Source organism: Cibotium barometz, chromosome 23 (genome assembly GCF_041138505.1).
Source record: "Cibotium barometz isolate CiBa-2024 chromosome 23, ASM4113850v1, whole genome shotgun sequence".
Lineage (NCBI taxonomy): Eukaryota > Viridiplantae > Streptophyta > Polypodiopsida > Cyatheales > Cibotiaceae > Cibotium > Cibotium barometz.
The window spans coordinates 29,966,088-29,978,682 of NC_141068.1; the positions used below are offsets into that span (position 1 = coordinate 29,966,088).

General features: G+C 46.7%; 1 protein-coding gene across 5 annotated transcripts in view; it reads right to left on the reverse strand.

The window, feature by feature from the left end:
- The window catches only part of LOC147625835 (AP-2 complex subunit mu-like), a 79,695-nt gene extending 70,128 nt beyond the window's left edge, over positions 1–9,567 (reverse strand). For 4 of the 5 annotated variants that reach the window (XM_086817408.1, XM_086817409.1, XM_086817407.1 and 1 more), the window contains exon 1: positions 8,845–9,567. In XM_086817408.1, coding sequence (XP_086673534.1) covers positions 8,845–8,927 — 83 coding nt within the window. In that variant the 5' untranslated portion in view covers positions 8,928–9,567. The remainder of the gene's footprint in view (positions 1–8,844) is intronic. The other variant, XM_086817410.1, reaches the window with a different exon arrangement.
- Positions 9,568–12,595: the final 3,028 nt, after the last annotated feature.

The window sequence follows — 12,595 nt, forward strand, 5'->3', positions numbered from 1 at the left end:
TGTATCTGGTTTGCAACTGGATGCCAGGCCTCTGTAGGCATGTAGGTTTGCATGTAGAGAAGGGGCCAGCCCATAGGGCTACCCCAGTGAGAAGGTTTTGCACTTGCACTTGTAGTATGGGCATGGGGGAGGTGTAGAACCAACCCCAAGGGGCCAGGAGGGCCCAAGCCTTGCCCACCAGCCAAGGCAAGGACTGGGAGGGCTGTCGGCCAGCTCTAGAGCTTCTGGACAGGCAGCCGACAGGGATTAAAGCACTATCCAGCAGGTCAGCCAGGTGTAGGGAGCAGTCCCACACCCATGCGCTGATTGGCCAGCAGTCAGGAGCTGTTCCAGAAGGCTGCGCAGGATGGCCAGCAGGCTGCCTAGTGTGAAAACAGCATTTATTAGAGTGTGAATACATTTTATTAATAATACCTAGTCGTGAGGCTGTCCTGAAGCCAGTCGACTGCATGAAGGGAGGGGTATAAAAGCCCAGCCAAGATCTCATTGAATCCATCTCATAATTCACCAAGTGCTCCAAGCAACCAAGGGCCAGGATAGCCAAGAACATTGCTAAAGCAAAGGGGTGAAGGACTGAAGGTCAAGGGCAGGTTTTCCAGCCAAGAATAGGTCAAGTACTTTGTATTTGTTTTCATTCTAATAAAGCAAATACACCATCCGTGGTGGGGGCCCTACAGAGGGTAATTGGGACCCAATACTGTGTCCTCTCCATCTCCCCCTTCTCTCTCTATTTTTATGCCAATCGTCTTTCAGTTTGTGCGTTAATTCCGTCGCGAAAAGAGTGCTGTTTTCTGAGTTTTGAAGTACCGATCCTTCTCCGAAGCTTTCCGCATATTACAGTGGTATCAGAGCCTACTTCAAGGACGAAGATTCAGCAAAGAAAACCAGAAAATTTTTTCGCTCGTGTGGTTGGTTTTTAGACACCGGTGGACTACCCCTTTCGGAGTGACTCCTGTCCCTCGAAGGACGGTTGGTTTTTAGCCTCCGGAAGCCTCCGGAAGTCTCCCACACAGATAGTGGATGGTCAGATTGCGTTCCGGAAAGGAATTGCATATTCCCGCTATGGCGAGCTTTGGTGACGAGAGAGAACCAGAACCATGGGACCAGAGTGCACCAGGCAGCCCAGCTAGGGCACCCGGCCTGAGTGTACAAGACATGTTCCAGCAGATGATGCGAGCAATCGCAGACCAGACAACCAAGTTGGATGAGCAGAAGGCGCGGATTTTGGCTCTGGAGGAGCGTTCTCGCTCTCCAGCGTCGCGTTTTCCATCTCCTCCTCCCTCTCCTTCCGTACCCAGATACCAGATCCTCGTCACAGGGACCCTCTCGAGGGGTCACAGCCGCAGCCAAGCTCCTTGCTTGAGATGCAGATGCGTGCATTGGAGATTCGACAACGAGAAGACGAAGCCATGCGACGAGTGGAACACGAGCGTTACCTCAGAGATTTGGACGCCAGATTGACACCGGCGGCGCCCTCGAATCATTTTCCCGAGAAAATGAATTTCAGTAAGTATAATGGTAAACTCGATCCCACTACTCTGTATTCATGGTTACATCAATTTGAAGCTTACTTTGCCGCAGTTAGGAAAACAGATACTGACAAAGTGATCTTAGCCAGTTGGTACTTGGAAGGTGAGGCCATTCCTTGGTGGACTCAGTGGGCTCATGCCCACACCAGATCAGGTATGGCAGCTTATGGGTGGGACGAGTTCGTCCGTGACCTTAAGCAACGGTTTCTACCGCCCCACTACCTTGAGCGACTCGAAGACGAGTTCAGGGGAGCGCGTCAAAACGCGCAACCAGTCCTTCAGTTTGCCAATAGAATTTCGACCTTATGTCTGCAATTAGGCTTATCTGATACGGACAAGAAAGGGCAGTTTTTGTATGGCCTGGACACGCAAATCCAATGGGAGGTGCGTATGTTTAGACCAGCTACCTTTGAGGACGCACTCTCGCTTGCGCAGAGTGCAGAAATGAAACACAATGGTGGCAAGCCCAAGACTTCCCAGCCGGCTTCTCCCAAGGCTAACACCTAGGGGGGCAAAAGCCAGAACTAGACGGGGTCTTCCCCAGGACAAAGCCCGGGAGCCTCTGGCTCCAAGAACTCGAACAATGCGTCTAAGCTTACTCCAGACCAGAAAGCGGAGGCAGGCAAGACAGGTGGCAAGTTGAGTGCTGAGGAGCTTGCTCAGTACAGGAAGGAGGGTAGATGTTACTTTTGTCACACAAAAGGACATACTTCTCGGGATTGTCCGAAGAAGCCTCCAAAGGCCGCCGCCGCCTCCACAGCTTCCGTGGTGAGCACAGCTCCCACACAGACCCCAGCGGCTACCTCTAGTTCTTCCACCCCCGGTGCTTCAGTTGGAGCAATTATTAGCCGGGAGCTCGAAGATAAGCAGAAGGGCGCCCATGACCAGAAGTATGAGCGCAACGAATTGCTCAAGTCCTTTGGCTACATAGGTGGCCAGAGAGTCGTTGTCTTGTTTGACAGCGGCAGTACGGAGGATGTGATCACGGAAGAGGCCGCTAGGCGTGCCCGTTTCGAGCTAACTCCGGTGGACAAACAAGTTGAGGGTTTTAGCACAGGTATGACAACGAGCGTCAAGTATGAAGCTCTAGGTGCTAAATTAGTGATTCAGGGCATAGAGTTTGTGCGTGACTTTATGGTTGCCCCTCTTGTAGGAGCAGACATAATTTTGGGTATCCAGTGGTTTCACAAGTTTCTCCCAGATGTCAAGTGGGACAAGCACACGTTCCAGATTGATCGGAATGTGTCAAACACCCCGGTGACCATTAAGTGTGAGCCAGGTATTCCAAACTTTCCGCTCATAAGCCACTTGCAGGCTAAGCGAGCAGTCAAGAAAGGCGCACAGTGTGCGATGATTTACATCCAGACAGCCCAGACGGTGGCCAGTGCTTCCGAGAAGTACTCGGTTCTCCATGAAAAGTTCATGAAGATTTTTCTTCGGGACAGTCTCCCTCCCCAGCTTCCCCCGTCCAGACCGGAGGATCACAAGATTGACCTCCTCCCAGGCTCGGAACCCCCGAGCAAGTTCCCGTGTCGCCTTTCTAAGGCAATGGAATCGGAGTTGGACCGCCAACTCCAAGAATTGTTGCAAGCTGGCTTCATCCGCCCCAGCGTGTCGCCATTTGCAGCACCGATCTTATTTGTTAAGAAGAAAGATGGGTCTTCTCGATTGTGTGTCGATTATCGTGCACTCAACAAGCTGACTATCAAGAGCAGATTCCCGATGCCTCGAATTGACTATATTCTTGAGAGGCTGAATGGAGCTAAGGTGTTCTCTAAATTGGATTTAAAGAGTGGGTACCACCTGGTTCGGATTGTTGAGGGGGACATCCCCAAGACAACTTTCCGTACAGAACGAGCCCACTATGAATTTGTGGTCATGCCATTTGGTTTGACGAACGCCCCAGCTACATTTAACCGCATGATGATGCGTATTTTCCGGGAGTTGATCGGAGTGTGTGTGTTCATATTTCTGGACGACATACTCATATTTTCAGCTACAGTTGAGCAGCATGACATTGATGTGGAGAAAGTCCTTAAGTTGCTGGAAAGCAACGAGCTCTATATCAATGAAAAGAAGTCAGAATTTTATCTGTTCCAGGTACATTACTTGGGATATATAATCAGTGCCGAAGGCATTCGACTTGATCCGGCTAAAGTGGCCGAGATTGTTAACTGGGAAGTACCTCAGACTGCTTATGACATTAGATCATTTGTGGGTATATGCCAGGCATATTCCACCCACATTGACAAGTTTTCTGATCTCTCGGCAGACCTCACCGATCTGCTAAAGGGAGTGAAAACAAGGAGGCAAAAGATTCGAATGACTCCACGAGCGTTGGAGGCATTCCAGAACCTCAAGGTGGCTTTGTCAGAAGCGCCTTGTTTAGCCCTTGCCTCGTGGGACGAACCATTTCAGGTGATCACCGATGCGAGTAACATCGCAATTGGAGGTGTATTGCAACAGAATGGTCATCCTGTAGCTTACATGTCTCGTAAGTTACTGCCCGCCGAAAAGAACTACTCAGTCTATGATCGTGAACTCCTAGCACTTATTCAGGCCTTGAAACATTGGAAACATTTCCTGTATGGCCGTGACTTCGAGGTCCGCACTGACCATCAGGCATTGCGCTGGATTCAGACGATGCCAAGTGCACAGTGGAGTGATCGACAACACCGCTGGAGTCAGATATTCCAGCAGTTCGGTGGCATGATATAGTACCTTCCAGGGAAGGCCAATCCAGTGGCCGATGCTTTGAGCAGGAAGGGACAAGTATCTACGATTCAGACCACTAGACTAGACCTTGTTGGTACAGGACTAGAAGACATGAAGCACACGTACGCGGATTCCGAGGAATTCGGTACACAGTGGGAACAGGCATTGGATGCCACAAGACCATGCCATTTTCTGATACGCGATGGTTGGCTTTACTACAAAGGCCGACTGTGTGTCATGAAATCATTCCGGGCAGCTCTTCTCCATGATGCCCATGACGCCATTACAGGTGGTCATAGGGGCATGAATTCGACTCTGGAGAAATTAGAACGGCAATACTATTGGCCAAAGATGAGGCGTGATGTGTCTACATATGTACAACGCTGTGACATTTGTCAAAAGGTGAAAGCTCCTCGTGGAAAGAAGATAGGGTTGTTACAGCCTTTGCCAATTCCTGAGGATCCTTTCCAAGACATTTCGATGGACTTTGTCACAAATCTGCCTCCCAGTCCGAGTAAGCGTAATACACAGTGTTTGACTATTGTTGACAGGTTCAGCAAATTTGTTATGCTTATTCCTTGCAGGGCCAATGTGACCGCCGAGGATGTTGCCCAGCTATTCATTCGGCATTGGTACCCGATTGGTGGGATTCCTAGGACCATAGTGTCAGACCGAGATGCTAAGTTTACCAGTCATTTTTGGAGGGCATTGTTTGATAATTTTGGTACTAAGTTGAATTTTTCCAGTGCATTCCACCCACAGACAGATGGCCAGACAGAGATATACAACCAGTTGGCCTTTGATGTGCTGAAGTGCTATGTCCACGATCAGCAAGGTAAGTGGGAATCGTTTTTGCCTTTAGTTCAAGCTGTTTTGAATGACTCTTTTTCTTCAACTATTGGCAGGACTCCATATGAGGCAGCGTTTGGAAGGCCTTTCCAGTCGTTGTTAACCAGGACTTCGTCTTCAGTACCGGAGGCGAACAGAGTGACGGAGTCTTACCAGGAGATCTTAGAGTCCGTTAAAGACAGACTGGCTAAAGCGCAAGAGGCCTACACTCGACAGGCCAATAAAGACCGAAGGGACATGAAGTTTTCGGAAGGAGATTGGGTATATCTTCGGATTATGAAGCAAAGATTGAAGCAAGTGGACAAGCGATGCCCAAAGTTGTCTTTCAGGAGCTTCGGACCATTTCCCATCCGGAAAAAGATTAATGAGGTGGCTATGCAGTTAAAGCTACCTCCGAGTTGGACTATGCACGATGTATTTCATGTCAGTTTGTTAAAGCCATATGCAGGTCCACCCCCTTCAGAGGTCAAAGACGAAGCGGAACCAGACATCATTGATGAAGCTGAAGTAATGGTTCCATAACAGATCCTTCTACACCGTTTCAAGCATGGCTCAGGCCGAAGACTACGACAGTTCCTCACGAAGTTTCAGGACCGAGGAACTCATGAAGCGGTATGGCTCGACAAAGAATTTTTCGAAGACTATCCGGCATTATTGACGGATTATTTGGAGGCTATGCAGCTTCCGTCAAGTTAAGCAGAAGGGGATGTCACGTGCATCCCGCACTTGGATGCCACGTAGACATTTCTGTACAGAAGGTGCAGGACCTGGGATGGTGAACTGGTCCCATGTGAGCCCAGTCCGGGACGAGTCAGCCAGGGATCCATCTCAGTCGTCCGAGGTCAGGTGTGCATTGTCCTGCACATGAGTCCGAGGTCAGGTGTGCAAAGTCCTGCACAAGAAGCAGTGCTAGTCCGCGCTGTGAGTCTCCCTCTGGAATGATGTCAGATGTTTTGTGTATCTGGTTTGCAACTGGATGCCAGGCCTCTGTAGGCATGTAGGTTTGCATGTAGAGAAGGGGCCAGCCCATAGGGCTACCCCAGTGAGAAGGTTTTGCACTTGCACTTGTAGTATGGGCATGGGGGAGGTGTAGAACCAACCCCAAGGGGCCAGGAGGGCCCAAGCCTTGCCCACCAGCCAAGGCAAGGACTGGGAGGGCTGTCGGCCAGCTCTAGAGCTTCTGGACGGGCAGCCGTCAGGGATTAAAGCACTATCCAGCAGGTCAGCCAGGTGTAGGGAGCAGTCCCACACCCATGCGCTGATTGGCCAGCAGTCAGGAGCTGTTCCAGAAGGCTGCGCAGGATGGCCAGCAGGCTGCCTAGTGTGAAAACAGCATTTATTAGAGTGTGAATACATTTTATTAATAATACCTAGTCGTGAGGCTGTCCTGAAGCCAGCCGACTGCATGAAGGGAGGGGTATAAAAGCCCAGCCAAGATCTCATTGAATCCATCTCATAATTCACCAAGTGCTCCAAGCAACCAAGGGCCAGGATAGCCAAGAACATTGCTAAAGCAAAGGGGTGAAGGACTGAAGGTCAAGGGCAGGTTTTCCAGCCAAGAATAGGTCAAGTACTTTGTATTTGTTTTCATTCTAATAAAGCAAATACACCATCCGTGGTGGGGGCCCTACAGAGGGTAATTGGGACCCAATACTATGTCCTCTCCATCTCCCCCTTCTCTCTCTATTTTTCTGCACATCGTCTTTCAGTTTGTGCGTTAATTCCGTCGCGAAAAGAGTGCTGTTTTCTGAGTTTTGAAGTACCGATCCTTCTCCGAAGCTTTCCGCATATTACAGACAAATATAGTATTGGGTCCCAAATACCCTCTGAAGGGCCGTTGGCTGAGATAGCATTCAGCCTGAAGGAACTCCCTACACTTTCCACCTTGCTCGGCCCCCTTCTTGGCTTGTTTCCAGCCCTTGGACTTCAGCACTTGTAGAGAGAATAAGATGATTTATGCTCTATGCTGCCCATCACTTATATATGTCCCGTGTTTGCTAGTTGGTTTGCTCATATGGTTGTCGGCCTGCTCGTCTCGTGACTGGGTAAATCAGCAATTAGTGCAACACTTTTACACACGTGTGCGCTTTGGCAGCCTTGCTGCTGGGCGACATGGCTTCTTGGAGCCTCATAGGGCTGTCCCATGTGCTATAGCTGGGCCTAAGGCCTTGGCTTGGCCTTGGTGGCTCTTCGACAGGCCTTCCATGGCTGTCCATTAGTTAGACTCCTACAAAGTCTATTTCCTGACCTAACCTCGAGCCCGTGCATCCGGCTGGAAGCCTAATAAATGTCCCGGTATGCTGAAGCGAAACAAGGTCTTGGTGCTGGTGCTGGAGCAGATTGTTTTGCACCAATACAAGAGCAGCTCTCATCGGAACTCCTGGAGTTCAAGGGCTATCCGATCCACTATACAGTCTGGTTCAATGAGGGTCAGTTCACGACAAGTCGCACCCGTTGTTGAGAGCTTATCAGGAGGCCATGCAGCTAAGGACAGATACGATGCAAGTGGGGGAGAATGTAACACACTTACGTGTCTATAGGTCACACACAAGTGGGCAGCACAGCCAGTCAGCAGGCATGGGCATCTGAGGCAGCCCAGCATAAGATTTTTCCAGCATAGTGCCATCTGGACATGCTGGTGGGCCTGTCCTCTATCGGCCGACAGCAGAGGAACAGGCCGACCAGTGGTCCAGTACACAGGATGGGTATATAAGCGTGCGCATATTGCAATTCATTCCCATCTGGTGTTCATCAGCGATCAAGCCTAGCAGAGCAATTCTCTAACACGTGGCAAGAAGGAACAGTGGCAAGAGCATTGGGCTGAGATTTGTGGACTACATTTTCATTCATATTTTGTACATGAGAAATCAGTTGTAAACATTTTTCTTGTACATGATACAATACAGTAGTTTAGGGCTATTGTGCTATGTGCTTGAGTTCCACTGCTCTCTCATCTTTCTATCTCTGAAAACCCTAGCACATGGGCACAGCAGCTCTACAGTTCAGATATAGCAGAATAATACGAACTTGTCTGAATGTTTTGTTGCATAAAAAAGTCACTGGCTAAAATGGCAGCAATTCTTAGGAAACAAAGCATAAGACTTGGCAGGAGGTAGCTTTTTTCCCCATGGCCCTGGGGGCATTGCCACCAAGATGGTTATTTGAGCTAAAGCCCAGAAATGATGACATTTTGTAGGAAACAAAGCAGAAAACTTGGCAGAAGGGAGCTTTCTTCGCCGTGTCCAGGGGGCATTGCCACACCAGGATGGTCGACATATGGAAAACAAAGCACCAGACTTGGCAGGAGGGAGACTTCTTTACCGTGGCCCAGTGGGATGTACCAGCAAGATGCTCATTGAAGCTAAAACCTGGGAATGGTAGCAGCTCATATGAACCAAAGCAAGAGACTTGGCATAAGGGAACCTTCTTCACTATGACGATGGAGGCCTTGCCCTGGGTATCTTGTGGTAACGCCACTGACACAAGCAACTGGCGGCACAAGGCAGCAATGATATGTGCACCAGGTCCACCTAGCATTTCTTTTATCTAGCTTTTCTTGTATAAGAAATAATGCAATTGTGAGAGAACACCCCTAGTAAGGCGAAGGTCAAGAAATATTAAACCAATGAATGTGTAGTCAGATCAACAGATGAATCGTGAAAACACGCATAGATCATAAAGAAGCTGGATTTTACCACGGCATAGCATGAAAGATCTGCAAACAGGCCAAAAAGGAAGAGAAAACGAATACCCGACATCATCTCGATAAAGTCGATTGATGAGAATGTCTCCTCGGAGGTTCAGAAAATAGATAGCAGAAGCAGCCACAGGCATTTTCGGCTTGGGATTAGGGTTTTTCTGTTAAGACTGTCTCCGAGAACCTGTTGCTCAATTTTCCCTGATTGAAGTTTGTTAAGCCGGTCTGTGTGTGCATGTTGAACCAGAAATCTCCATGCTTTCTACTCAGATCTCGTTAACCTGGTACGCAACTGCGAGCTTCACTGCAGTCCATTAGCAGTAATGCCTGTGTTTCCTGCAAGGAGCAAGCGAAACAGGGATGATCAAACACGGCTACTGGCTTTGCTTGCTTCCAATCTTCCCTCGTTTTCAAAGCTACTGTGCTAAACCCTCATTAAGCGAGGGGGTTATCTGACTTTCCCAAGCTTTGAAAACGAGTCCGGAGAAAAAGCTCTCTGGGCAGCTCGGTCCCATTCCTTGAAACCTTGGGTGTCGCTGGTTTTTGAAAAAGAAATTTGAAAAACGAGGGGTAATTTTTTCCATAGATTTCTTGAATTTTTTGGAGCTATATGGACTTTCCTCCTCTCTATTCCACAAGAGGACCTCCTCCTCTCTCGTCTACAGAGGACCTCTAATACATAGAGAACTCTCGTGTCTTTTCAGCAGAGGCATGTTCTAAAGCCACAATCAAGGGTAATTGGTTTGAAGCTGAGTAACGGGGAATGATTGGTTATTCAATGCTTTGCATATGACTCTTTACTCTTTTTGAGAGCTGATAATGATAATGTCAGATTGGCTTTGAGCATTATCCACGCGTTTGCTGATGCATCTAGATCCAAATGTAATATACATAAATCCAAAATAATAAGCCTTTCTGAGGATAATGATTTTGATCTGGAAAGATGGGGGTGTGGGGAGACATCTAGGCGTCTCCTTTGGGGTTGAAGTGGCCAACAAGTAATTAATTGATTGGGCCTTGGATAGATTTTATTTGAAACTTAAAAGATGGGAAGGCATCAGGGTCCCTTTCCATGATAGGGTGGCTATATGTAACACAGTGTTGAATGCCTACATTTTGTTTTTATGCCCAATGTTGGATTTTGGGAAAGGTCATTAGCAGAGAATTGTAAGGCCTATAAGAGACTTTGTATGGAGAAATGGTTGTTCCAACAACAAGGCATTAGCCTGGCTTCACATCTAGGCAGACTAGATGTGAAGGAGGCATTAGTATTCTTCATCTTCCTCTCACACAGTTGCAAGGATGGCACTTCTCCTTCCCAAGTGCCTCCAACAGAAGGAAATTTGGACCAAGATACTGAAAGAGTTAGTGGATAGCTTAGATATATATTTTGAGGGGAGTTGGCAAGGCTTTGGATGGAAGGATAAAATTTTATCTCATGCCTCTCTTAAGATTACAGGATCTCCTTCTTGCAGAATGCTTTGCAGCAAATGGAAAGAGGCTTTGGAACTAATGGTTTGGGATGGGTGTGGTAGGGCTTTAGGAAATTCTTTGTTATGCCTAGGGATTTGGTGGACTCATAAGTTCAATTCTCCTTTAGCCCTGCAAGATCCTAGAATAGCCAAAAACCTAAACAATAAAGGAATTAGGAGGTTCTCTAACTGTTAGGATGGGGCTTGAGTAGGAGCCTAAGTAGCTAGAAGTGGAACTTGGACTGTCTTACAGGGAAGGGCAGCTTGTTAGACATGCATTGGAGGAGGTAACAGAAGGGATGGACCTCCACAACTGTGGATGAGTCTTGTTGGATAAAGGAATGGGTTTGGTTCAATGGGTCTAAACTGGACAGAGGATCAACTAAGGACCTGTACAAGGCATTGAGAATAAGTGAGGAGAATGTAATCTATTACAATAAAATTTGGAGAGTAAGCTGGAGTTCTGGTAGTTGGAGAAAGGAATGGAAGGCAATATGGGAGATTGAAATTCCTACAAAATCTCAAGTCTTTCTATGGAGAGTGTGCATGGGAGCCTTACCTATTGGATCTAAGTTGGTACAAAGGAACATCACAAGTGGTTGCTACCCTAGATGCAGAACTGCTTTGGAGGATGGAAAGCATGCTTTTTGGGATTGCCCTGCCATTAGGAATACTTGGACCAAGATTGAAAAATGGGTTCATAGAGCAACACAGGGGTACAAGGTCCATGGGGAGACTGGCTATTAGGAAGATGGACATGTTGATCTGATTTTTAACATAATCAGATTTTGTTGTTTGTGGGAGATTTGGAATTCCAAGAACTGTATTGTATTTCAAACGGATTGTGACACAGGAATTGATCTAACAGGGTTGATGCATAAGTGTGTATGTATGTGCTGGTCCATATTTATGGTTAACAAATTGAATGAGGAGTTGATACATATGATTCGGGCCTTGCAGGCAGCTATCACTTGACCCTTACTTTTGGGAGAGACCTTCACTCATACTGGGCCTTGCCTAACTGATTGGTTTATCTGTTTTCAAGGTCAGTCTCTCAAAGCTGAAGCTGAAGTCTAAACCAGCCAAGTTTGGCCCAAAGACCAAGCGATGGTACAAGAAGGTGAAATAGATAGACTACACATTTGTTGCTTTTATTGAAAGCCCAGTTGGCACCAGACCTAGAATCAAAATTTACTCCAAGAAAGGGGATGTTTTGGAAAAACAATCACCCACAGGATGTACCACTGAAGCTATGGTTAAAGCCTACATCCAGCTTGGATATCAAATATCTTGGGAAAAGTCTTCTTTTGTATTTGAGGATGATAGATGGGATTTGATCTGCATTCTACTAATAGGGCTTGAATGCATAAGCTGATGTAATGATGACACGTTGTAAAGCTTGAATGATTAATAAGCTGATGTAATGATGACACGTTATAAAGCTTGAATGATTAATAAGCTGATGTAATGATGACAGGTTGTAAAGCTTTTTTATACATACATACATACATACATACATACATATATATATATATATATATATATATATATAGGTCCCAAAAAAAAAAGAACTCTCATGTCTTCTCAACAAGAGGAAGGGGGTCTCAAGGGATAAAAGAGATAGCTTTTTAACATGTCCTAAAGGCCAAAATGACATATGAGACCAAGTATAAACATAAAGACCATGGTGGTCTTAAGCCAAATTTATAATACTGCTAAATAAGGCTATTGTTAGCATACTTGTCATCCATTGAAGTTGCATTCCATTTGAATGACCGTGGCAAATGAATGTCCATCCTCTTGTTTTGTAGTTTCAAAAAAGAAAAAGTTATCCTACTAGTCATCAGTTACATTAGCTACAACGCAGAGAGAGAGAGAGAGAGAGAGAGAGAGAGAATTTGTTGCGAGCGTATTGGAGATGGATAGCCATTATGTGGATGCTTATAGGCCATTATTGGGAAAGGCTTCTCTCTTAATGTTAACCAGACTTTCTTGGAGCATACTGTTTTCCATCAGTTTATGTTGCAGGTGTTACAAAACTTTCGAGGCCATGTAATCTCTGTTGGGGTATCAGCTTGGGAGTGTTGTATGTTCAATATTCAAAAGCTTGCTCGCCAGTATGGGATTCATAATGCATCGTATTTTAGGGAGAAGTTGGGGAACCTAGAATCGTTGTTGGTTGATTTAAACCAGGTGGTTCAAGAGGACGGTTCTTACCCTGACATTGAGATAGCTATTGATAGGTTGTCCCATCAGGTTGCAACATTGCACAAGAATCAATATGTGAGATATAAGCTTATGGCTCAAATGGATGCCCTAATGGATTCTAATTG